Source organism: Phyllopteryx taeniolatus, chromosome 16 (genome assembly GCF_024500385.1).
Source record: "Phyllopteryx taeniolatus isolate TA_2022b chromosome 16, UOR_Ptae_1.2, whole genome shotgun sequence".
NCBI lineage: Eukaryota > Metazoa > Chordata > Actinopteri > Syngnathiformes > Syngnathidae > Phyllopteryx > Phyllopteryx taeniolatus.
In genome coordinates, this window is record NC_084517.1 from 16568257 (window position 1) to 16596149 (window position 27893).

Below are 27893 nucleotides of genomic sequence, written 5' to 3' on the forward strand. Positions count from 1 at the left end.
GGCCGTTGCCATGTTTTCCCATCTCAGCCATGTTGTACACAAGATTGAATGATTCAATCCACTACCAGTCTGCAGCTGATGACGATTCCACCGAACATGGTAGCTCCCTTATGTTGATGAAATATTCCCCATATTAAGTAGTACCATGTTTTGACAAGTGCTGGCACATAAAAGTATTCTTGCCTTAAATTTTTGGGGGTCAGTTAATTAAGAAAGGAACTGTTTTGTTCGTTTTGTCAAGTTGTACTGTATATAATGAATTTTTACTTATTACGTTAAAGTCAGTACTTTTTGGGGGGTTTTACTTACGGTAAGTAAAAGGAGTTGATTCAGTACTTTTACTTTTACAGAAATCTTTTTTCAGCAGAGTGTGAGTACTTTTGTCACCTCTGTCGCTCTGTTTATGTTTGTACCATTGTTAAACGCTTATTATTTTTGTCCAGACTAAACCCGTCGCCTTTGCGGTGCGGACAAATGTGGGCTACAACCCGGGCCCCAGCGACGACGTTCCTGTGCAGGGCATGGCCATATCCTTCGAAGCCAAAGACTTCCTACACATTAAAGAGGTTTGTTTGCTTCAACCTGCGGTCGATGATCGTCTAGTCATTTCTGGCTGTCTGTTTCACGCGCGCAGAAATACAACAACGACTGGTGGATCGGGCGTCTGGTGAAGGAGGGCTGCGAGGTGGGCTTCATCCCCAGCCCGGTCAAGCTGGAGAACACCCGCCTTCTACAGGAACAGAGGATGAGGCAGAACCGACTCAGCTCCAGGTCGGCATTATGATAAATACAAGAAACTATAGAATGTACCCCAATTTATCATGGGGCATACGTTTAGACCCATTAAACCACGCCCCTGCTCAACTGTCAATCAAATATGACTACTATGACCTGGAAAAATGGAAAAATACAATACAATAAATTAAATGCATAATGTAAATAGTTTTTTTTTGTAAAAATAAAAGTATTTCCTTTTTTTTTTTTTTTTTTACCACGTCAATCACAAACACTATTCGATTTGTGATTGGATGATCGAGGTTGTGGAGGCAGAATCTCTGCCTAGAACAGATTTCCGCCTTACGCCGCGGAGCAGACAACTAGTTTTCAGCCTTACAGCCAAGCATTATGCACGGAGTCAGTGATCGTCGTCTAATTTCGGACTTGCCCGTTTGTAAAACCCATGAAAAATGGATGCATAAAAAGAAGCGATTTAACGGTTGGGGGCGAACGATGAACCCATGAGTTTTGACAAGCTAACATATGTCCTTGTGTCCTGTTGTAGTAAATCCGGAGGAAGCTCTAGCCTGGATGTTGCCACGGGAACGCGCAGGCCCACCCCACCCGGTACAGGTGAGGTCAAAAATGTGTGTGTACATTTGCACATGAGGAGCATAATTGACCAATCACAACATCAATCAGCGGACCACCGGGTCAGGAGCTCGAGGGGGTCTTTCTGGAAACAGAACTTCCCACGCCCGTGTTAAATCATGTGGTTCTGACACGAAGACCCCTGTCCATTCCTCGATCGATAACTTCCTTCTTCTGTCTCCATTTTCTGCTGACGTCACTCAAGCTTTTGTTGCTTTAATTAAAGCTCTCCTCTGCCATTTTGTCGCCACATCAATGGCTCTCATTTAATAGTGCGAATGCTGCGACAAGGATTCACACTCATGCCCACGATATTCAACAATTGCTGGAATACTTATTCTTTTGCATTCACGCCCAGTGATTACATCTTTCAGCATTAACACAAAATAATCTCTGGGATTTTTAATCTTTATCCTGTCACACGTTTGTTATCGCGCATAATGGAAGCACAATCGCTCAACGGATTGAAACTCGATGAAAGAACAGAATGTGAGGCTATTAAAAGAACCAAACTTTTATGACACTAAGATGCATTTGTGTTAGTTTTCATGGAAAAGGCATATTAAGAGATGTAATTAGCATCTTCAGAAAAGATGTTGCAAATCATTCATTCATTTGGGATACATAACGATCGACATTTTGGCATGAAAAGTGTGGAAAAATGTAAAAAAATTATTGAGAAACAATTATTACCGTTTGAATGATAACAACTGCTAATAATTCAAATACTCATAGCACTCAAATTAATTGATTTTCAAATTTGAATTCAGTGGTGTACGTCTTTACCATTATTTATTAAATTACAGTTTATGAAAAGAACTCATAAATATTCAACAACGCCACACATTCATGCAGCATTGCGTTTTCTCGTGACAATACGACATTTTCTTCTTCACACTCCTGTCAATGTCATCCCCACTTTTCCCTTTGGTGCTTCCGTTCTGATGCATTTCACATCCTGTCTTCTATCTTCTCCCCTTTTTTCCTTATTTCTGTCACTGTCTGCTCTTTCGCTTCTTTTCCTCTGCACCCCCACCTGTGCCCCCATACCAATCAGCGCACGTGGACATGCCCACGGTGACCTATGACGTTGACCCCCTGGACCTTGATGCCGAGGAGCTCCCTGAGTCGCAGGGGGACCCTCGCTCCCCCAAGGGCATGTCCGGCAGCGTGACCTCGCCTCAGGCCAACACGCACCGGCTGCCCTTCTTTAAGAAGGTAACACTTGGGAGTGATGGGACTGGAGTTTGGGATTGGGGGGTGTTCCTGGATGCTTCTCGCCTTCACCAATACTCCTCCCTCCCTTTTTCCTCCCACCTGCCTGCATTTGCTCCCCTCTCGGCCCATAACTCTTCCAAGATTCCTCCACTAACACCTCACAGCTGCCTGAAACTCGAATAGGAAGGCGCTGTACACCCAGTGGTAGTACACACCCTCCCCTCAATGCTAACCTGCCAATGACTAACGATGCTCTTGTGTGTGTTTTTGTGTGTCCTCTGGCATGTTCTGTGGAATGCTTCTGTAGGCGGTCCGGCTAAACAGAAACAGAAGTCGGTGAGTGCGCTTTTACCTTTCCTAACCGGACTAACAACCTCATCCTTACCGTAGGGATTTTAAAAAATGGGCCATTTTTTTTAGCATTGCCTCTATTAAGAGTCAAAAGCTACATTGGGAATCATTCACTCGTTCCATACTCCCTAATCACTATACAGGGAACCGGGGTTTATCATGGAGGACACATTGTAGACCTGCCCGTAGGTGAAAAACTGCGATATAGAGAGACCATGTAAAACATTAAAATAAATAAACACGTTTTAAACACATTTAAACATATTAAAACATGGACAGATGGACGGACGGACGGATGGATGGATGATCAATAGACAGACAGATAGATCGATCGATCGATACTATATTGATCCTGTGAAGGAAATTAAATTTGGTAGCTTTGTAAAGTTAAACCTTACCACATGACTTAGTGTTGTTATAATGAGTGAAATGGAAAAAGAGAGGACAAATTAAGCTTTGCACACACGCGTGTAAACACACACATAACCTCCTTTCCCCCTCATTTTGATATGATGACGATGATACAATGACAAAGATAGGATTAGGATCATTCGTGACGTCAACCAGGAGAAAAAAAATAATAATTCTTAATTCACGGTGACAAGTTTAGCAGCTGATAGTGGTAATATGTTGTTTAAATAGTAAAGCTGGGTTTTCACGTGATGGTGAAACATTTACTTACAAGGTGGATGTGCAGGCGGGGGCCGAGCCCGCTAATAGATCCCCCATAAGCCACTAGCGGTCTGGATGACTTGGACAGCTCACACTTTTCTTTGTAAATGTTATTTAAAATGAATAAATCCTCTGAGTAGTGAATATGGTGCAAACAGTCACCTCACCACTTGCTCCAATCCATTCCCTCTGAAATTGGCTGCTTTTAGGAAGCCAACATGACCATACAGTGGCAGCCTGTGTCATTTGCTTGAATGGCTAACTATAACTTTCCCGGCGACGAGCGATTGCTTACCTCGTCAACATAATGTGAGCTCCCGTGGCCCAAGTGGCAATAATGATCACTTGGTTTGCTCACAATATCGCGGCAACGACCACGTGAGTGGAGGCACGGTGCCCATTGAGCTATATTATTGTGACAATTTATCCACTTGTTGGCTGTTGCACTGATAACTCGGAAAAGGTTGCCAGCTGGTTTGAAAGTGGCCGAGCTCAAATCAACAACCGGCTTGTTAGTCTCTCTCTTTTTTTCCTTTTTTTTTACCGGATTCTCTCTCATCGCATTAAAATGCAAAATAATATATTTTTTTAAATAAATGCACCTGTAATCTGATTCATTTTTTTTTTTGTAACGGATGACAGTTAACATTTTTTTAATCCTGTTTAGATCTGATTATGTTACATGTATTCTGTTACTCCCCATGCCTGACCATAGAGTACAATGTTATTCACAGGCATATATTCTCTTTACTGAGGACCTTCTCTGCTTCTTCTTCTTCACTCCTCTTAATGACGCTGCATCTACAGTACATCATGCATGGTGCGGCACAAAAAATAAACAATCTTTAAAATATCTGCAATACAGTGAAGCCCCGCTATTCACCCGGGCATAGGGACCGGGCCCCACAGCGAATGGTGAAAATCTGTAAATCAAGATTTATCTTATTAACTGCTCTGGAAACAAAAGGGGGGGGGTTCGATAATTTCCCCCCCCCCCCCCCCGAAACATAACGCAAATAAGCGGAGAATAGGGTTAAAAAAAAAAGATATTAAGCGGGGGATTGGGAAAAAAATACCGCAAATAAGCGTTGGTTCCCATGAATAATGGGGGATAGGGTCCCCTCCAAAAATCTGCAAATAAGTGAATCCGCAAATGCCGAGCCGCGAATACTGTATGCGGGGTACCACTGTATAGCAGGGGCGCAAAAGACACACCGCGATATAGCGGGGGTTCACTGTAATGAACTATATACATTATACAGAGTTCACGTGTCAGTCAAATGAAAACTACTGTAGTTTTGGAACACTACTCAAACAGCACAACAAAATGGGGAAATCCCATCCGAACACAGCCAAATATTAATTCAAATGCATCACCTGCCAAGCCTCACGACACCTTGCAGCCATAACGACGCCGCAGGTGCACGTCCATTGATGCATCACGACGCCTTCATCTTCATTTGCGACGAAAGTGAGAGATGGAGACCCCGTGGTCGGATTTGTTTGAACATAATAAGCAGACAGAAATATCGCCACATTAACATTTAAAAGTGGCCACAACATTAGGGGGATTTTAATGAGATCCAGTCTGAGAGCTTCTAGTATTCAATTAAAAATATGCTCATTACTGTGCTTGTGGAACGGTTTCTAATATTTGGACACACGCTTGTAGTTGAATAAAGTGACTTAAATAACAACAGCTCTTCTTATAAACCATAATCTTGTCGCTATTGTGAAATGATCACCCAAAATGTACAATATTATCTTTGTAAAGGTAGAATTTTTCCCTCTCTCTTTCTCTCTGAGATGTACAAAACCACACATACTGTAGTCATAATTCAACAAAATGGAGGCATGGTGCAGAGATAGCACGCAGAGCAGAGATTCTGGAAGCTCTACATTTAATGGAAAAGCAGATCACTGAAGTAGAAACGCATGTAAACGCGCCAATGGAGCAGACCACGTTACTGTACACCGTACCTGACACCGCGTAGTCTACTGTGCACTGTGCTAACACTATTAATACACCGCTGTTATGTACACCACTCCAGCACTGGCCCTGTGCAGACGAGAGCCATTAGGAGCCTTTTAAAATATGTATTTATAGCCTGTGTAGATGCAAATGAGGCTGAAGGAGATTTATGTAATATAATTTAATATAATATAATATAATGTACATGCCTTTTAATACAAAGAGGAGGTATAATGGGAATACAGATTTCCTGCAGTCACTATGTATACTGGACTGTCTTGGTTGGGGGGGAACGTGGGGTGACATTTTTGAGGGAAAGCGCTTACATGGATGAATCATACTTGTCCTGAGTCACAATGTAAGAATAAGCTTAAAGTGTGGATCATCTGTCTGTGGGCTTTGCGTATACATGTTGAAGGCTTAATGTATTTTTACATTTTTTTCATTGCTTTGACAGAGAGTCCCCTATTTTCGTGAACAGCATAAACCCTGCATGGCAGCCGACGTAACTGTGTGTCAGAGGCGCATTAGACCGGTGTTGGTAATTTCGTAGTCAAACGCAGCCTAGTGAATCTGATGGTGGGCAGAATGCTCCACTCAGGGAGTGTTTCCAGCCAACTTTAATCACTGCCATTTAAAGCAGCCCTTCTTAGTCCCTTTAAATGTGCAACTAACAGTTTTGATGGAGACATCATGTGTGCAAGAGTACGACGCAGAATTGCAGTGATCTTGCATGAGTGGAGCATTGTCACCTCTGGCCAGTGTTGCAACAGACAGTGTAAGCGGGTATCCAGAATGAGGTGGTGATATCCGCTGGCATTCTAAGTATGTCCGCCATGCTCAGTGTCTGTCTGCCTGTGCCCCGATCAAATTCACCAAAATCACATTAGACCAGTGGCCTACCTTTTATTTACGATTTAGATGTGGTCTGAGCAGGCGTGAGTTTAGAGCGACTTTCTGCCACCAAATTGTCACTCCACCAGGCGCACTTCCAAGGACACACCCTGGCAATTACAGTGGAACCTCATATAAAACGGACCGTTGGGACCAAACAATGTGTCCAAATACAATATAATACCTCCCCTATTAGTCCGTTTTATCGATTTTCCTCTGTATACGCAGCGAGTCTCGTACTTGTACAAAAATCAGGATCCACCGGCAATTGCGCCGCGCCGCAGATGCACTTTCTAGGAAAATACAGCCCAGAGCGCAAACATGCTTGTATGCACCGTTACTTTTTTGCAACCCATTCAATACCAGAACTGTATCAAAAAATCTTTCTTTACAGTGTTGCGCTGCAACATCATGGTTCATGGTTTGCAGCCTGATTGTATTGCAGATTTTTAAATGATCATGACCATTTTTTATGGGTTTTCACAGTATACATACTTAATGTAATGCCCTAGCATGTGAGAAAGGAGAGCCACAGGCGCAGATGCACTTTTCAGTCATTCATTGATCGATCGCCAGGGAGACAGTAAAATGCATCAACACCATGAGTACATGCACACAGACGCTGCTGTCAGCCACATCTCACACTCAGTCACACGCAGTCTCAACGACATCACACGCCAACCCACCAGGCCCCGCCTCTTGAAGGCACATGCATGTACAGTGACGCTCCAATATGTACAGTTTTATCTTTACACTTTATGCAGTCTGAAGCCTTGATTATCTCTCAGTATGATGTAGTTGCAGTCTTACACTGTAATAACAATAAAAAAATAAAAAATAAAAACATTCTTGGGAAATTTTGATTCAGCTCTTATATTGGATTGGCTTACTTTTTGCAGGGGTACCATATGATGTGACCAGTGAGTGTAAAAACTGGCTCCCCTGGCACTCTTGGCATCATTTTGCAGACTTTAATTGAGTGAGACAGCAGAGGAATAGAAGTTCCTGTAATGTGTGTGAAAGTGACTCACGTAGTCATTAAATCATGATAAAGGCACCATGTATTGATTAGACTGCTCTCAGACAGGAAGGATGTAGCCACAAGTCCTTTTATGAGTGAAGTAAAAGATGCGTGTCCCTTCTCACAGATGGAGCATGTGCCTCCCTATGACGTGGTTCCTTCCATGAGACCCATCATCCTGGTCGGACCATCACTCAAAGGCTACGAGGTGAGCGCGCTCACAGGACACTTCATTAGGTACACCATTTCATAACATCCAATACGACACTTTCCACCTGGACTAAGAAAATGCTCAGTTTTGATTTACACTCTAATTGTATAAAAATGAAAGCTTCCCACAAGGGCGGAAGTTGCCTATGCTGCAAAAGAATTGGGACAAACTCCACTTTTCACTTCCTGAAAGTCCCAAATACTGTACTTGTGTCCACATTTGCATCAGTGTAACACCATATACCGCAGTACTTTTGTCCATGACGACCATGTGTCACAATACTTTCGTCCACATATTTGCAACAGTATGCCATGTGTCCCAATATTTATGTCTATATGTTTGCATCGATGTACTTACCAAGCGTCCCAATACTTTTGTCTACATTTGTATGGGAAGAACATTCATATACCCCAAAAATGTTGTCTATGTTAGTCTTCGTGTGCTGACCATAGGTCCCAATACTTTTGCCCACATATTTAAACAGTATAGGTACATATAACATCGATTGTTTGTATATGATTGTATGTATTGTATCCATGGAAACACCGTGGTTTTTCCCAATACTTCCGTCCACATATTTGCACAAAGACATTGACAAAAAAACAATTGTGCAAAAAGATGCAGAGTCCTCTAGCACTTAGAGCAGTTCGAATGACTAATATTGCAATAGTCCGGTGCAATGACCATTGTGCAAGGGGCGCTGAGACTTCAAGGAGTGTATGCGGTTTAAAGTGACGAGTGGTGCGATAATCTGGGACAATGTTGGTTGTGCAAATGTTACAGATACTCCTCAATCAGTGTGCAAATGGAGCAGATGCTACTCTGGCATGAGTGGCCAGTATATGCAAATAGTGCAGCATGGCGAGACAACTACAGTTGAGTGCACGAGTAATGTATAATTGGCCCCACAGAAATGTGACAACGAACTCAAGTCAAAAAATTGCCAGCTTGTTGTCATGGAATTATAGGTTAGGTGTTTAAGAAGTTGATCGCAAGAGGGAAGAAGCTGTTGGAATGTCTACTAGTTCTAGTTTGCATTGATCGGTAGCGCCTACCTGAGGGAAGGAGCTGGAAGAGCTGGTGACCGGGGTGCGGAGGGTCCGAGAGGATTTTGCACGCCCTTGTCTTAGTTCTGGCAGCGTACAAGTCCTCAATGGTGGGTGGGGGGTACCGACAATCCTTTCAGCAGTTTTGATTGTCCGTTGCAGTCGGAGTTTGTCCTTTTTTGTAGCAGCACCAAACCAGACTGTGATGGAAGAACACAGGACTGATTCGATGACCGCTGTGTAGAACTGTCTCAGCAGCTGCGGTGGCAGGCCGTGCTTTCTCAGAAGCCGCAGGAAGTACATCCTCTGCTGGGCTTTTTTGAGGACGGAGTTGATGTTGGTCACCCACTTCAGGTCCTGAGAGATTGTAATTCCCAGGAACTTGAAGGTCTCGACAGTTGACACAAGGCAGCTGGACAACGTGAGGGGCAGCTGTGGCGAAGGATGCCTCCTGAAGTCCACGATCATCTCTACAGTCTTGAGGATGTTCAGCTCCAGGTTGTGTCGGCCGCACCACAGCTCCAGCCGCTCCACTTCCTGCCGATATGCAGACTCGTCACCGTCCTTGATGAGGCCGATGACAGTGGTGTCATCTGCAAACTTCAGGAGTTTGACAGTCGGGTTCGCTGAGGTGCAGTCGTTCGTGTAGAGAGAGAAGAGCAGTGGAGAGAGGACACAACCTTGGGGCGCCCCAGTGCTGATGCTGCGTGTGGATGAGGTGGCCTCCCCCAGCCTGACCTGCTGTGTCCTGCCCGCGGTTGTGTTGGTGCAGTGAGGCATTAGCAGTCCCAACACTTTTGTCTACATATTTGGATAGGTGTAATGTGTGTCCTGTAACTGTTGAAAGTACCTCTCTGACAGTGTCAATATTATCGTCCACTCTGCAGGTGACAGACATGATGCAGAAGGCTCTCTTTGATTTCCTGAAACACAAGTTCGAGGGAAGGTAAGTGGCACCTCGCCGCCGTTCATATGTATTTTTTATTTTTATTTTTCAAACCGACCGAGTTGATCCGCTGCTTCCTTTTTGCAGGATATCCATTACGCGGGTAACAGCAGACATCTCGCTGGCCAAGCGCTCGGTCCTCAATAACCCCAGCAAACATACCATTATCGAGCGCTCCAGCACCCGCTCTAGCCTGGGTAAGCCCCCCCCCCCCTCCCCCCCACACATACACACGTTTGTCCTTGATATAATATGGCTGTTGGCTCATTTGGTGGATCGTGATCATGGTCCAAACTGATTGTCATGTAAACCCAACCTATTAAATATTAAAATCAAATTATGTCGTGTGGCCTATTTTTCCATTTTTGATCTGAGCCTAAGATTAAAACATGAAAATCAGGCCTTTTTCAGTTTTTGTGTTAGATTAAATAACCAGTCACTTTAAAAATAATAATAATTTTGATTATCAACTGAAAATGGAAAGAATGAATGATACATGGATGTAGATGTTGGTCAGGCTGGGGGACATTGAGTCAGAATGGGTTATGTTCCGTGCCTCCGTTGTGAGGGTGGCCGACTGGAGCTGTGACTGTAAGGTAGTCGGTACCTGTTGCGGCGGTAATCCTTGAACCCAGGAGTCCTATCGGGCCTTTTCGGCTTGTGGAACTCTGGAGGCAGCTGGAAAACAACCATAATGCGATTTCTAGCGGTCGCCATGGCATAAATCCAGGCATGAGAGTAGTTTGGCGAGGCCATGGGAAACAATTTCCAGACTGCTTAGAGGAAATTCTGGTCCACCATCTGATGGACAAGGAGGGGGATGCAGTGCACCAACAACACTGTGTCTAGTGGAGATTCAGGACATTGGGTTGGTCCTCAATTCCACTGACATGCCTTCGCAAAAAGAAGCAGATTCTAGGGACTCTCAGGTGGGCTCTCCAGTCTCTGGGGATGAGGTTGCCAAGGTGTTTAAAAAGCTCCTTCGTTGCAGGGCCTCAGGGGTTGATGAGTTCCACCAGGAGTTCCTCAAGGCTCATGATGTTGTGGGGCTGTCTTGGTTGACACACATCTGCAATATTGTATGGACATCGGGGACAGTGGATCTGGATTAGCAGATTGTCGTGATGGTGCCCCTTTGGCCGGTGTATTCCACAACAGGAGAATCACACTCCTCAACCTCCCTAGTAAGATCTATTCGGGGTTTCTGGAGAAGACAGTCTGTCAGAAAATCGAACCTCGGATTCAGAAGAGCAGTGTGGTTTTCGTCTTGGTCGTGGAACAGTGGAGCACCTCGACACCCTTCACATCGCGTGGACATCGGTGACAGTGCCTTTGGATTTGCAGACTGGGACAGTGGTCCCCCTTTTAAAGAAAGCGGACCGGAAGGTGTGTTCCAACTACAGGAGAATCACGTTCCTCAACCTCCCATTTAAGGTCTATTCTGGGTTTCTGCAGAGGACAATCTGTTAGACAATCGAACCTCAGGGTCCTGAAGGGGGTGAGAGTTCACCCAACCAGTCTACATTTGCTCTATGGACTTGGAGAGATCGTTTGATCGTGTCCTGTTTGGCCCGCATTGACAAGCTGCAAGTCAGATTTCCAATAAGGGTTAGACCTTCATAACCTTCATGGACAGAATTTCTAGGCACAGCTATGGAGTTGCGTGAGCCCGTATCGCTGTATCTCTGGAGTTTTTCAGTTGTGTTGGATTCATCAGGCCCTCACTGGCTCAAACTGATGTGGGAACATATTCAGTAATTAATATAACAGTCGGTTTAAGGATACTTATGGTTAACTAAATATTTAAAGTATCAAAATGTAATTCAAGTACTCAGGACCATGAATCAGAACATAACAAAATTGTTCGTCATTAATTTTCTTTCCAACTTCCTGAGTCTGACCTCTTTTCATCCTGTCTCTCTACCCTTCTGCACCCATGTTTCCTCTTCCTCCCACCTTCCTCATCATCTTCTTCCCGCTCCTCCACCCTCTCTTGAATCAGATGTACTGGGTATGTATGCATCCTCCTTCTGCCCACCCTCTGCCCCTTTTCCTCCTGACTCTCACCCATCCTCCACGCTTTATTTGCCCGTCTGCTTGCCTGGTCTGCTGCTCCTCATACCTCACTGTGTGACAGTCTGTAGCAACCAATAAAGACTACCACCCCCCAAAAACATGTTATGAAACCAAAACGCATATCCGTGGGAGGGCAGAAAGGCCGTGAGCTGCTCTCTTCGAGCGTGAGCCAAACCGGAGAGGCAAACTGATACTCTCATGCTGCTCTCCACTTTATGTGAGGGTGGAAGAACTTTAGATGGTCCTCGTGGAGCTGCTGCGGAAAGTCCAGGAATAGCAGCGGGCAAGCTTCTCACTTCAATTTGCAACCAATGAGTGTTTGCGTCCGTGTGTGTGTGGGCGTGCGTGTACGGAGGTTAATGGAAGCCTTGCCTCCACTTCCGCCCTCAGTAGCGCTATCGCTGCGAGGGGCACCACGCTTGATGACAACTTTAGCTGCATTTCGACCAAGTACAACAGTACCATCCGGCTCAGCACAGTACGGTTTGGATCAGCCGTCAATCACAGGAGTGACACGCTCACGTTCATGCCAATGGACAATTTAGACACTGAAAAGAAAAAAAGTAGGCACAACTGACAGTTTAGACTCATCAATGAACCAAACATGTTTTAGTAAACAAAGACAATTTCAATAGTTTTTCCACCATTAATGTGACATATAAGTTCTAAAACTCAATTTAAAAAAATGTTTGAATCTTTTTGAGAGGAGGAGTAAATTTTTTTTTTTTTTTTTTTAAATGAAATTATGTGGTTGCAGAAGTGTGCACACCCTTTTATGTCTTGGATGTGGCTGTGTTCAGAATGAACCACTCACAAGTGAACTGTTAAATGTGAATCAGCAAACAACTGCTGCCATTTCAAGTGACTCTGATTAACTCAGAATAAAGTGCAGCTTTTCTTGACTATTTTTTTTTTTTAACCAAAATCTCAACCAAGTACATGTTTGAAAATGTATGCTTTGATGAAACCAAGGTTGAACTTTATGGCCATATTTCTAAAATGTTTAGCGCAAACACAACAACGTTCATCAGCAAAAGAACACCATACCTCCCACAAAGCGCAGAATGTCAAGAAAAGCCTAATGGAACATAAGAACATAATTTGGTGTTAATCAGAGACATGTTGGATTGGGGCAGGTTGTTTGCTGACTCTCATTTAACATGGGTTTGAATATGATTGGTTAATTTTAAACACAGTCACATCCCAGTTAGAAGAGGGTGTGCACAACAGCCCACTTCTCCAACCACATTATCTCAGTTATTTATTTTTACTTCCCCTCTTCAAAAATATTTTTGGGGGATTGAATTGTACAGCATATTGTTACAGGCCGCATTCATGGTGGATACTGTTTTTAAATGATTCATCTTAGAATTTTTTTTTTTTTTTATATCACAAAAACCTGAATTTGAAAAGGGGTGTGAAGACTTTTTATAGTCACTGTAATTGCTGCAGTGCCCGTTAGCTCTAACAGCACTAATCTTCAACTTTTTTTTCTTTGGCTTCTGTGTCATGTTAATGAGAATGTGTGCCCATATTATTATGGCATCTCATTCTTCAAGTGCCTCCTTCTCTCATATTTTTTTTTTACTATTTTTGTTAAAGAAGAGAACAAGAACATGAGGACTTCCGACAGAATGAGAATGCTGTGCACCGTTCCATTTAGCTGCGCATAAATGGAACTGAACGTGTGATCTGAGCCAGTTCACACTGGGTTTTCCTTGCATGATCTTGTACTAACCTAGAAGTTAGACAAAAAAGTCCTTGTCGTGTATGACTTTTCATTGACTCACTGCTTCTCCTCTCCGTGTAGCTGAGGTTCAGAGCGAGATCGAGCGCATCTTTGAGCTGGCCCGCACGCTGCAGCTGGTGGCCCTGGACGCCGACACCATCAACCACCCGTCTCAGCTGGCCAAGACCTCGCTGGCTCCCATCATCGTCTACATCAAGATTGCATCACCTAAGGTCAGTGGTGGGAAGTACTTTGTTAGTGTATTGAAGTTGATTTTTGAGGTATTTACTCAATTATACAGACTTGGTAAAGGAGTTGAATTGGTAATTTTACTCATATTAGTGCAGTATATTTTCACTCCAGTTTCTGTCCTTCTACTAAAGTACAGAGCGTGAGTACTTTCCACCTCTGCCTAGTGTACAGTATATGCCGAGACATCGTTAATAGTCGGGTTGTAAATTAAAAGTGGTAAAGAAAAATGTGGGGGGTTGGCATTGGGTAACTGCGGCCTCCTCCGCGTGGCGGGTTTTCAGGGCACCTCGCTGGGGCCTGTGTACCGCCCTGGATCCCTCGCTGTTGGACGTGTCCTGTCCACTGGGCCGCTCTCAGGTGGACTCCTGGGCCCGACGCCGCCTCTCGATTGGGTGGGGTGGGGTCCTCAGCCCCCGCAGTGCAGGCACAGCAATTACAGGACACTTCTGACAGTCATTGTGCATGCGAAACGGTGTCAATTCACTTGCATGTGTCCGCAGACACACACCCCTGGGACTTATTCGCTGGGTCTGGGGCCACTCGCTCATTGCGACAAATAACTTATGATTATTTGTTGGGTATCCCCTCACTCACAGTCTGGTCCTTTAGACGTTTATAATTTACATAGTCACAATCACAAAAAAACATTTTTACTGGTATCAAATGGCCTGCAGCCCGGACTGGTGCTTGGGACCACTGGACTAGACCGTATAGAATAGAAAAGGACAGGACGGAGACAGGACAAGAACAGTAGAAGTCAAGGGGAGTGAAACGGGCAGTGCAATTGGAGTGTGGTGAGAGTGGCTATGTTATACCTAAAAACCTGTGGAAACTGAGTGAAAGTGAGGGGACATGCTATGAATTGGATTTTTTTTTTTTTTAGTATTTTATAGGGTTAAAATGTGTAGAGTTGAAATTTATATTATAGTATTTCAGCAAGTGCATTACAAAGGATTTAAATGTTCACTAGTCTCACCATTTGTTTTGTATTGTAAATGGATTCCAGGTTCTGCAGAGGCTCATCAAATCCAGGGGGAAATCCCAAGCCAAACACCTCAACGTGCAAATGGTGGCAGCTGACAAGTTGGCTCAATGCCCCCCTGTAAGTCTTATATTTAATTGATCTTCTATAGCTAAAATCTTAGCTAGAAGGCATAGCAACAAAGATTAATTGCCCTGAATCGTCTTTTTTCAACCGGTTGCACAAAATTGCATTTTGTTGGTTTAACACAAACGTATTTAAGGTGACATCTTACGGAAAATTGACTTTTTAATTGCTTGTAGACAAATAGTTGGGTCTCTGGAGTGCTTGCCCACTCATCAAGTGTGAAATTAAACAACCAAGTACCTTTTGTGAGCTGCCTATTTCTGAGAATGTGTATGTGAGCAAGCCCTTCTAAATTGTGCTGATTGTAACATCACTAATAAGCAAAATTCAGTCTCCATGGTGAAAGTAAATGTTTTTTGGTGCATATAGTGCAATTTACTTATAGTATGTATGTATCAATTTGACTGCGTTCCTGCATCCTCTCCCTGTCCTTTCTCTGTGTATACGAGTTGCGTGGAACTCAGCTTCCATTCCGCTTCTCCTCACTAGGGTCGCGGGGGTGCTGGAGCCTATCCCAGCTATCTTTGGGCGAAAGGAGGAGTATACCCTGCCAGCCAATCGGAGAGCACATAGAAACAAACAACCATTCGCACTCACATTCACACCTACGGGCAATTTAGAATCTTCAATTAATGCATGTTTTTGGGATGTGGGAGGAAACCGGAGTGCCTGGAGAAAACCCACGCAGGCACGGGGAGAACATGCAAACTCCACACAGGCGTGGCCGGGATTTGAACCCCGGTCCTCAGAACTATGAGGCAGATGTGCTAACCAGTCGTTCACCGTGCCGCCGTTGCGTGGAACTGAATCTTAAAATTCATTAACGTCTACTAATTCTGTAATTAAATCACTACTCTGTCTTAAATAAATATTGCAGCTGTCCTACAAAAAGTATCATTTTTATCCAAAATGTGTTTTATGTACATATCCATCCATCCATCCATCCATTTTCCATCATCTTGTGGGAAAGAATTATAGTGGATTTTCAGTTACACAAAAATAGTGCTTTGTCATCACCTTGTGGCATCTTGGTGTCTAGGAACTAAGTGAGTTGAGGAGTTTAATTTAGAAAAAAAGAGTGCTTTGCTGCCATGTTGTGTCCTCGTGGGGTCAAGAAACTACTACTAGTTCATTGAGGGGTTTCAGTTTGACCAAAAAATAGTGCTTTGCCACCATCTATCGGCAATTATAAACCATCACTGTAACTAGATCTAATGGGTCACTGCTCCACTTGCCTCTAATGCAATGTTGGCATCCTCTGCATGCGCAGGAGCTGTTTGACATAATCCTGGATGAGAACCAGCTGGAAGACGCCTGCGAGCACCTGGCCGACTACCTGGAGGCCTACTGGAAGGCCACACACCCGCCCAGCAGCAACCCACCCAACCCGCTGCTCAACCGCACCATGGCCACGGCCGCGCTGGCCGCCTCGCCCGAGCCTGTCTCCAACCTGCAGGTACAGGTGCTCACCTCGCTACGCAGGAACATGGATCTGTGGCCGGACATGGACGGCCACGCCACCGAGGGCAAGGAGGAAGAGCACGCCCTCTAAGTCAGTCCAGGAGTCAGACTCTGTGGCTGCCTGAACATGGGAGAAGGAACTTGTGTTAAAAAAATAATAATAATTACACAGACACGTGACCTGCTAAATTACGACCATCTCACCTGAAGTGGAAATCTGGAGAAACCCAGAAGGCTCCACCCTTCCTCCTGTTTGTCTTTGCAATTAACAGCACAGGGCCAGATCCCCTGTCCTCTTTTAGTCAGCTCAGTGGCCTCCTTCCTCCGCCAGCCGCTCTCCAGTTTGCCGTCCTCCCCCGTTGTTACCATGGCGCCACCCCTGAAAAAAAAGCAAGTCATGCCTGCCTCCTCCTCAGTCGGAAAAGACGCCCAGTTTGGTCCAGGCTGCTGCTAATCTGTCTTTTAACCAGAAAAAAAAAACACTGATCCAAAAATGCATTTTGATAACGCATCTAATGCATGCCGAGTTGATTTATCTACTGGCTATGAAGATTCCCTTAATCTACTGTATATCTCGCGCTGGGCAAACTTGTGCCACATTTGATTTTTGAAACGGACAAATGAGCCAGGTAATTTGTAGATTGGGGGGAATCAACAACAAAAAAAAGTTCCAATGTATGAAAATCTTCTATAAAATAAAATCAATTAAATAAATACATAAATTACGTTATCATTAATGTAAGTAACATAATAAGGATTTGTTCACATTTTAATTAGCTTTGTCATTAATTTAATTAATAACTAAAGGCGGGATATGCAGGATATAAAATGGATGGATAATTGATTGCATTCTGATTTCGAACGTTTGGAAAAAACAATAATAACAGATGACAAATAAACAATTGATAACATTGTAAAATGTAAATTTTTGTATTTTATGCAAAACATTTTTTTAAATATATAAAGTAATTAATTCTAATTTTTAAATGTTATCATACATAATTGAATTATACTTCATTGACCAATTATTTAATACAACTATAAATGTTATTAATTCTTTTGCAATAAATTAAAGCAAATTATCAAATCAAACAAATCTGTTTATTAAATGAGCTCAATTAGATTTAAAAAAATAATTTCATTATTAAAATGATCTATTTTACACATTCTCCGAACACATTTGTTTTTCACCTCATGTATTTATTTTATTTCAAATGTTATCTTTGAGCACAAAAAGTTTGCCCAGCCCCACTTTACAACCACAAAAGCCATGGGGGAAAAAAAGAAATCCTATTTTCCCGCAAAATTGCCACCAAAAGGTAGAATAATGCTGGCTTATACAGTTTGTGTAAAAAAGAAATAAATCAATCAATAAAAGGGTGGGGCTGGGGGCTATCAAGTCATGTCTGTTGTTCAGAGCTGATTGAATCAGAGGGTGACACTGTTGTGTCGATGAACTGCTTGGGTGTGTTTCGCTTTGCTTTGACCACTTTCGTGCATATTTTCATGGATGTTTTGAGCATGTTTACACCAGCACTTTAACCTGCAAATATGCTAAATAGCATAATTTAGCATTATAGCCTTGTATAGACGAGTGCGAGTGGAACCTCCAAAGTCGAAACGCAATCCTTCAAAGGTTCAAGGACTTTCATTGTCAGACCAATACACATTTACAAATGATAAGGCAGTCAATCCCCTCCGTGATGCCATTTTACCCCTACGAAAGAATGTAAAAAAAAAAAAAAAAAAGTTAATTAGTCTGTTCAAGAGTCAAACTCTTGCCATCGTAGCACGTTTATTGACGTATGTTTTGATCAAGTTATTTATTACATTTGTAGTTGCCATTCAAGTGTAAAAATTGGGTTAAACCCTGTATAATAAATAAAGTAAAAATAAAATACAGTAAAACTACTCACCCTTTAAGATTTGACAAACATAATAAAGAAAAGGAACAGGAAGGTGTTTGTAGACCAATGCGATCATCTAGTTACATTGGTTAATTTTAATTAATCTGTGTGCCTACCTGTAGGGCTGTCACTATCGAATCTTTTTAGAATCAATTATTCTATAGCTATTTCGTCAAGTACGAGTGATCGCCACTGACCCCACCCCATTTTTTGTTATATATTATTAATTTTACTACTAATATGCATTTTATTCTCATTTATGAGGACTGAACTTCTATCCTTAAAAGTGCATACGTTGGTACTGAGTGTATGGTATAAACTCTGTACAGAATTTGAGACAACAAAATCAGCCTTTGCTAAATGGTTAGCATCCGCCATTAGCACTATCGCAATAGCAATTACCATTTTAGGTAAAAAAAATATATAAATAAATAAAAATAAACGCTTTATTGTTTTTAGCAAATAATCATTAACTTAGAATTGTATGGCTGCAACACATTCAATTAAGTATTCAATTAAATATAAGTTGAACATGATTTGCAAATCATTGAATTCTGTTTTTATTTATTTTATAACACAACGTCCCAACTTCATTGGAATTGGGGTTGTACATTACACATCTAATAGTGTCTGAAAAATCACTTGCAGATCCTGCATTGTCGTTTTGAGCAATCCTTTCCCACTGGCCCAACAATGTGTCCACCTGCAATAAATGTTCGTACGATAAACATGGACATTGGCCAAATGGTTCCGGGCATCGCAAATTGGTTCCGGGTGGCACAAATATGCTTTTATCAATACTTTTTATTGCCTCAAGGCAGACATTTTTGCATCAACCAATTTTTGTTGGTTGACCAATTTTTCCGTCAACCAATTTTTGTTGAACACAAATAGTGATGCAAATATCTAGATCGATAATCTAACAATACTCAGAGGCATATAGTCTTTAGCCGCTATGAAAAATGATTAACATTACAGAATTTTACTGGGTCACTTACAGTTGTAGTAGAAGAAGTGCTATTCTTCTTCGTTAGTGTCTGCATGACTTTATTATACTGCCTCCCGGTGGCCAAGGCAAGCACACCACAGGGAGCAGCACAATTAAAGTAAGTACAGCATTAAGTCTTGATGCACAAACTGTTTAATTCTTTACCTTCTATTTAATTCTGTTATTACTCTATGTTTTTATAAAGCATAACATTATAGAGTGATATTTTTCCTTATTAAAATATTTTGGGGTTTTCTGGGCAAGGGTGGAATGGATTATTGGCCTTTCCGTTCATTTCAATGGACAACGGTTTTTTGTTACGAGCGTAGTCACGGAATGAATTAAACTCTTATCTCAAGATACCACTGTATTTTGAACAACAAAATTTATCTGAAATCTGTCATGGAAAATAGTGGCAAGCAAATATTTTAGTGTTGCCCAATTATGCCAAAAGAATAAATCTGGTGAAAATAAATGAATGTAAAACCGGCTGAAGTTTTAAAAAAAGACATTTAGCGAGAAATATGAAGTAGAAACACTTAATTTGCTTTAGTGGGATGCATAAAATGATATGGCGGGCCTTGAGTTTGCCACGTTTCAGAGTTGTGTGATTGTAACACTTTTGGGGCATTCAGCTTTTGAGGTTCCACTGTAAAAATGTCTTTATGCCTTGTGCCAACAAAGCTCCCCTTAACTAATTAACTAACTACTCACACTGTTTGTCTCTGCATGGTTGCTGTGCACGTGGCTCGCCCCTGACTCGCCGCAGGGATCCAACCTGGTGCACGGCGAGCCCCCCAAGCGGGAGGGGACGGAGTGCGGCGGGAGCGAATACCACGGCGACCTGGGCGGAAAACCTCAGCATCAGCAACACCATCAACAACAACAACAACAGTCGTACCTGCGGTCCTCCCGCGGCCAACCCCGAGGGGGCAGCGGCCGCGGCCTATCCCGGCAAGACACCTTCGACTCGGAGACGCAGGGCAGCCGTGACTCGGCGTACACCGAGGCCGGAGACTCCTGCATGGACATTGAGACCGACCCCTATGAGGAGCCAGAGCCTTACCGCGGAGGAGGCGGCGGAGGAGGAGGCAGCCGCCTACACCTGGCGCATCACCACGGGCGCCAGGCGTCCTGGGAAGACGAGGGAGCTGAGCCGGACCAGGAGAATCTGAACCAGCCGCCAGCACCCAGTCAGGGAGGGCAGCAGCATCACGGGCGAGCCAAGCTGAGGGAGCGCTACTGCCAGGAGCCGCTGGACACGGGGGCCAACAAGGGCCGCAACAAGAACCAGGATGACTGGGGCAGGGACGTCTACATCCGCTGAGGGGAGAGAAGAGGAGCAGATGACAAATGTTTACATCCGACAACGACAGCCATCCCCCACTATTTGTAGGGCATAGCCTCCCTAAAAATGCTTATTGCCTATATTCTCAAACTTTTTACAGCACCTTTAAAAAATACTTGGCTCTCCAAGTACCACCATAGTGACCAACAGTAAAATACAGTGGTGTAGTGGGCTTAAGGGTTCACCTAAAATTACATGATAACATGATTCGTAAAAGGTATTTTTAATATTACTATGACAATTTAAAAAAACTTTACTTCAATAAAAAATGTATTAAAATGTATTGTACATTCAAGTTAAATAGAAATTATACCTAAATGTTTTAAAACAAACACTTAAATGCAAATGTATTGTACTTAAAAGTTAAATACAACTGCACTGTATTTAACAAATGTACAGTACTGGATTAAAAAAATAGTAAAGACACTGTAACATTATGCACAATTTGAATATTTAATTCAGTGATTCTTGCATGTACCACTAGAGGGAGCCTACATACGACCTGTGGTACTTTGTGAATCACTGGCCTCTATTAACTCACACCAATCCGGCATATTAGGGCGTTACAGAAAGAGCACCAAAATACACTGAGGTACCGCAAATAGGTGAGTTTTTCAGGGAATAACGGAGGATGGTTTCCCCCAAAACAGTCGATTAGGGGAATTTGCGAATAGTGGGAGATTTCTGTACTTTGCTTTTACGTGTTAATACTGCATGAATGTCACAAGACAGCACGAGGACACTACAAGTTCTGATTGTCATCTCCGTCAAGCTTCAGTAAAATGCGAGGACGTCGTCACGTCTGTCCTCGAAGTCTTAAACAGGGTCTATATCACCCCCACCCTCCAACCCCGCCCCTACTGACCCCAATCACCCCCCACCCCCAGTGTGCAGTGCCTCCATGCCTTCCCTTTTCGAATCTCCACTTCTTATCACCCGGACCTTAAAATGCAGGTGGAGAAGTCGCTCTATGTTCAATATTTTTTATGGTTCTCTCCTCCATTGTAGTGTTCAGTGTGCCGCTCTTGCACCCCTCGAACAAAACCCCACCCCTGTGCAGTAAAAGTCTCACAATCCCAAGTGCCGGAAGGTCTCGCCAAGCCATGTCCGCCAACAGCGCAGCCGCTGTCTTAATAACTCTTACACTCCTTCTTTGCAGGCCACATGTTGTCTCTTTCACTAGGTCCAACACATCTGGCTTTTTTTTTTTTGTGTTATTTATGCTCAGATATACTTGCTTAAAATCACACCGACTGAATTTGTGTCCTCCCCCCTCCGATCTTTTTTAAGATCCACTTGTGAGGTTGTGAGAGGCTTTAATCATTAATTATCTGCCCCCGCACCCTTTTCCCATCTTCAGTTGGATAAATGAATATTGAATAATGTTATTGTTGCATTATCGCAATTGTTTAAAAAAATATAATGACAAAACATGTATCATTGGTGCCTGATTGTAGCTACATTTTTTTTGCTTTTTCTGCCTTTCATTTTTAATCTGTGGATAAATTCGTATTTTAATTAAAAATGTAAGCAGAAAATACCACTGTGTAGTTTTTTTGAGTGTGTAATATATCCAATAAGACGGCTTTAGAGGTCAGCACAGCCAGCCAAAATGCCCCTCCTGCAAGTCACTGCGGATTCAAGTTAATTAATACTTTTAATTACTTTTAAGGTTCCTAAAGGATAGCCATAAAGTTTGTATAGGGCGTCCTAAAAATGCAGAATGAATGGTCCATTTCAATCTTTAGGTGTTCCTGGTTACATTTCACAGTAAAAAAAAAAATAATAATAATAATCAGTATTCACTCGACTTAATACCATAATTACTTTATTTCGTGACGCTATTATTCTATTATTGCTGGCACACCTCGTTTCAGAAATAACACGGAAAGGAACCCCCATGTCCTAATATGGACATGGACTGTGCGTCACGATTGCGTCATCAATCCCCTTCCGTTCAGAGAGTGTTGCCTTCAAGTACAACCCGGTCAACTACGAAGCACGTTGACAGTCGCCAGTAAAAGGGATCTACTTTATTAATTTAGTTGAGTATAAACTGTTGATATGAACTAGTATTTACACACTCTTGTAATTTTAAAGTGTTGAACACACAAACGCATATTTTTAACGTTTTAAAAATACTATCCATTCTTAGGAAAGCAGCATCTGCCTGTCAGTGACGAGGAAGATGGCGCTTCCGCATTTAAAATAGTCATTAAGACATTTGTATTTATATCCAGTGTATACTAATAATGAATAAACAGTTGGATGTTTTAGTTTTAAACTATTTACACCAAAACACTACAGGAACATGGAGACTTAAAACTAAGAATTTGCCGTCTTTATCGTCGGAGAAATGAAAGACGTTAGGTTAGCTATTGGTACTTTAAGTTTACAAACACGACAAAAACATATACACTGGTCGAAGGTGGGACTGATTGAGAATTGATTACTTCACGAAAAGCCATTAATTTAACAAAATATACGTCACTTCTTCAGCCGTCTGACTACACAAACAAAGTTACCATCTTGGAAGTTGACTTCAGGCGTCGTGAGCCGGCGTGGGAAATTCTAAACTTAGGGGGCGTTCCAGTCCCATTTTCACATTGTGAAATAAGGCTTCGATTTTCAGGAGAGTTTAGTTGACAGCCAGTGCAGTTCAGCTTCTACCAGGAGACTTATTCCTGGGGATTTATTCATTACTTTCCTGTGACATGGGGTTCCTCCTCACCAAGATGATGACTGTGTTTGGTAACAGGGGTAAGAACAACTAGTTTAATCTTCCATTTTCCCCCTAAAAAAAAAAAAAAAAACGTTTATCTGTGTCACTAACATGCTGAAATTATCTATTATTTATCCAGTCACCACTTAACCAGCTAGTCTATTACTATTACATGTACTTAAATACTGATCAATGTCATAATGCATGTGTCACTATTTTCAAGAGTGAAAGTAGTCAAAAGTGATCACTGGAATGGTTACATAAAGAGGAGACAAGAAAGATTACATAGTGGTTAGCAACCATTTGTTGTAGTGATATTGATGACATTTTGATGCATACATGAATCAATTAAATCACATGTTATGCTTTGCTCGTCGGTCAATTGGTAATATTTAAATTACTACTACTACTACTACTATACTCTGTTTACATTATAGTCATGTGAAAATATACCCATGTATATCGCTGTGCTCTTACTATCCATAGATTTACATATGTGCCATAGTTCTTACTGTTTTCATTTCTAAGTGGAGGAGTATGCTCAGAGCAGGATTTTGCGCTATTCCTCACAATTGTGGTTCCCTTTAACCTGAAGCAATGTCACTAAATCTCTCTTCCAGAGCACAAAGTCATTATTGTTGGTCTGGACAACGCAGGCAAGACGACCATCCTCTACCAGTTGTAAGTGAGGTCACGTGATGTATTACCCACCACGTTTTCTCGACATGTCGCTCAAACTATCAATGACTTGTAGTCTGACAAAGGAAGCTGTTCACACGTCGCCGACGGTGGGCAGCAACGTGGAGCAGATAATTGTGAGGAACACACACTTTTTGGTGTGGGACATCGGAGGCCAGACGGGCCTTCGCAGCACCTGGTACTCCTATTACTCCAACGCTGAGGTGTGTTGATAACGTGTCCTACATGTCTTACAAAACATTCTAGCATTTCTATGTCTTGTGGTCCTTATCGTATCGTTGCGCCTGATAACCAGGAGCTTTGATAATAACAATCAGTAGATGTGTGCAAATGGGCTTTGAACTAATTATATTTTTGTTGACGACGGTGCACTTTTCAGATTGTCATTCTGGTTGTCGACAGCACAGACCCAGGGCGACTCACTCTCACCAGAGACGAGCTGCATCGAATGGTCGCACATGAGGTACATAGACATTTTCCATCCATTTGTTTTCTATGGAGCCGATGGCAACTCTTTTACATACACGAGTGAAAAATATGCGCAAGTGAAACGCTGTCATACACACTAATGGATGTTATGTACAAAAGAAACCCTGGAACGCTCTTATACACAAGTAAAGAAAACTCATTTTTGTCCCGGGTCACACTAAGGTACGGTTTCCCCCAGAGGACCGTTATGACTGTCAAACCATATAAATGTTTCATCGCCTCATCATAACATAACACATAGACAATAAATTGATGGATAAGTCGGTTTGAAATCAGAAGTCAAGGATAATAGTTTGTTCAACTATTATTCAAGTTACTGTAAAAAGGGGTTTGTTACAAAAAAAAAGCTTCACTATCTCAACGTTTAATTATTTATAACGTGTGACTTTTTGAAATTTTGGTAGATTTTAGCAAGAATCACAGACGTTGACGGAAATGATTTGCTTTCACGAGCCACATAAAATGTGGTGGGCCGAATGTGACCCCTGGGCCTTGAGTTTGACACCTTTGCAACGCTCTCCTCCATTTGTTTTGCCTTGATATGGTCAACAGAGTTGATGAGTCAATTGTTCTCTTGTGTTTCCCGCAGGACTTACAGAGCGCCGCCATTCTGGTGCTGGCCAACAAACAGGACGTGAAAGGCTCCATGACGGCGGCCGAGATCTCGCGGCGCCTCACGCTGGACGCCATCACCACGCACAACTGGCACGTGCAGGCCTGCTGTGGCCTGACTGGCGAGGGGTCAGTCTCGGGACATGAATGTTATCATTATATAAAAGCTTAAAAATGAGAATTGATAGCATCGAGATGACTTTATTGTGTCTTCTAGCCTCACTGCCAGTCTGGACTGGATGGAGTCGCAGGTGGTCTCCTCCTGAAGTTTTCGCCACTTCTTCCTCAAAGGCTACCATGTCAGGATTGCTTAACAGTGAACTCTGAGAGACACAGCCTACCTCAGCTGAACCAGAAGGATGTCAATCATTCGAGTGGTATGCCAAAAGGTGTGCCGCGTTCACGTCAGCACAAATCGGGATTGTTCACCAGCCAATTATCTCTACTTGGAAACTTTGGGTGATTGTTATTTCTGCTCTACTTGAAACAAGACATAGACGTTTGTTTTATAACACCTCCTTTTTGCCGGGAAAGGAAACAAGTATTTTTGTACATTTTCGTCTGGTGTCTGTAGGATTGTATGTAATGGATTTACATGGGTTTTTGTTTTGTTTTGTTTTTTTAAAGTGATTCCAGGTTGGAAACCTTTCATGGCAATTAACTAAGCTGGATATTTACAACACTGGTATTTATTTTTTATTTAACAAAAACAAACATCTTGCAATATAAACCTAGTCAAAATACAGTTTATTAAATTATTAAAAATAAAGTGATGCCTTGAGATGCAAGTTTAATTTGTAACCACGCTCGTAACTCAAAATACCATGTATCTCAAATAATCTTTTCCCACTGAAATGAATGGAAATGCCATTAATCCGCATCTGCAATTTGCATCAATTGAATAGCCTTTGTGCTGCTCTTTCTGGTGTGCCTACCTTGGCCATCTCGGGGCACTATAAGACAAACGGATATACTGTTTATTGTGAGTCTCAACTCCGCTTAGTTCATCAGTATGGCACTAATATTAGTCGTTCTTTGCAGAGGATAAAGAATATATGACTAAGTACTGTTATTCTGTCTGTCTACATATGTTGCTGCACCGTTTGGGTTCAGTCCGTTGCTTAAAGGGTTATGACGCCGCAACATATATGCTATTTAGCGTTAGCCTTGACCTAGAAGACTGAAAGGCTAAGCTGTGTGGTTGTTTTAAATACACAAAGAGTCATTATTTTGGTTGTATCTTTAGTTTGACAGATAACTTCATTTGGGACTTGGCAATAAACAGCTTGAAGGCTCTTTTTAAATTAATATTTCGCTTATTTGCCAAAGTGCTGCTTATTGTGAAGTGAGATAAGGTCACTGCCACCATAAAAACACCAGTATCTCAAGTCTGCACTTGCAAGTCAAAGCAAAAACAAAAACACAAAATCAGCTGGAACTCATGCGGCGAGTCACTCGTATTTCAAGGCACCACTGTATGTTGAATTTATTTATTATACAAATTGTAGCCCCTGAAGGGATTTACTCATTTTTGTAATTTTGTAGTTTTAAGAATGAAACCAAAAGCTTTGCCAAAAAGTTTTTATTCAATATATACTGATTATACTAATTACAACCCCTGAAAGCAGTGAAAACATTTGGTAAAATAGTTTTTAATGTTATAAAAGATAATTATAATACAATTTTGTTTTCATTTATTTATTTTTTTTAACCCAATGTATTCTGCCCATTTTCTGGCTGGTTGGTATTAAAAATCATCTATGTGTAGCATTACATGACAGAGACTCAATAAAGTATTTACTTTGACTTTGTGGAGGGTTATTTAATGTATATTATTGTGTATGTGTTCCTTTTTCCAAACATTTTCAAGGCTTGCTTCATATGTGCTGTAATGAATATGCTTGTGTGTATGTATTATTTGTGTGAGGTTACGTGTTTCTGTAACGCAGTTAGCTAAATTTGAGTATTGAAAAGTACAAGTTTATAAATTGTCATCAAAATGTTCTCCTTGAAGCTGTTACCTATGCAGCATTGATGCAGTCATGTTTGTGCATTTTGCCTTCATTTCACAATTTAAACAGGACAATTAAGTATATGGCGGCAGCTAGAATGTCAACACAATCCACTATCAGGTTCCTGATGCACAATATGACGTACAGCATCACCGCCATCTTGAAGCAGTAAATGAATTTTCTCGTTACGCTCTCCAAGAACCAGCATGTTGTGCGTCCGCTTGCTGCCACGACTGACCTAGCGGCCTGCACCAAGCGTTCCAGCACCGTGGGGACTTGTTCCTCAGTTTTGCCGTGCGGTATTTGCATGGAAAGACATGGATAAAACTGCAGAGGCAGCCTCCTGTGGTGCATGCAGCTCAATACGTAGCTGATGGTGTGCAGGTAGCTCCAGCATTGAGTGTGTTGAGCGTGTGTGGAGCAGCTTCCGGTGACCTGATACAGCAGGACATGAGTGTTGGTTTTCCTGTGGAGAGGATTGTGCTCGGTTTGTGGTGGTGGTTGGACACCATTAAGATGGTGATGAGGGCCTCCGACTGACGGTGTTGACAGGAGGCAGCTTCTCGCCGTTGTGGAGAGCCAAGAACCGACGTTGTTTAGGATTGACATCCTTTCTGCTCGGAGGATCTCCTACAGCATTGGTGTAACTTATGGCGGACATCCATTTCGGGGCGGTGCAAGCTCACTTTTCCAAATTACACGGTGTGATGTCATCATGACTCCAACTATCAACTTCTCTAAGCCAGAGGACAGACAATTAGCACAGTGCTAATTGTGAGGTCATGCGGGTG

At 42.4% G+C, this 27893-nt stretch overlaps 2 protein-coding genes across 5 annotated transcripts in view; both read left to right on the plus strand.

The window, feature by feature from the left end:
• Positions 1-20547, plus strand: part of cacnb1 (calcium channel, voltage-dependent, beta 1 subunit) — a 40887-nt gene extending 20340 nt beyond the window's left edge. For 2 of the 4 annotated variants that reach the window (XM_061748908.1, XM_061748910.1), the window contains 11 exons: positions 444-566; positions 635-771; positions 1283-1350; positions 2426-2586; positions 7624-7704; positions 9641-9699; positions 9787-9896; positions 13586-13737; positions 14763-14858; positions 16135-16320; positions 19990-20547. In XM_061748908.1, the coding sequence (XP_061604892.1) occupies positions 444-566; positions 635-771; positions 1283-1350; positions 2426-2586; positions 7624-7704; positions 9641-9699; positions 9787-9896; positions 13586-13737; positions 14763-14858; positions 16135-16320; positions 19990-20547 (1731 nt within the window). Of the gene's footprint in view, positions 1-443; positions 567-603; positions 772-1282; positions 1351-2425; positions 2587-2893; positions 2923-7623; positions 7705-9640; positions 9700-9786; positions 9897-13585; positions 13738-14762; positions 14859-16134; positions 16321-19989 lie in introns of all 4 variants that reach the window. The other 2 variants (XM_061748909.1, XM_061748911.1) reach the window with 2 other exon arrangements.
• A 134-nt stretch (positions 20548-20681) lies between these two features.
• arl5c (ADP-ribosylation factor-like 5C) lies at positions 20682-26896 on the plus strand. The gene is made up of 6 exons (XM_061748912.1): positions 20682-23328; positions 23911-23971; positions 24045-24192; positions 24369-24452; positions 25068-25219; positions 25308-26896. Exons 1-6 carry the CDS (start codon positions 23283-23285, stop codon positions 25354-25356), a joined length of 540 nt encoding a protein of 179 aa, XP_061604896.1. The 5' UTR covers positions 20682-23282; the 3' UTR covers positions 25357-26896.
• Positions 26897-27893: the final 997 nt, after the last annotated feature.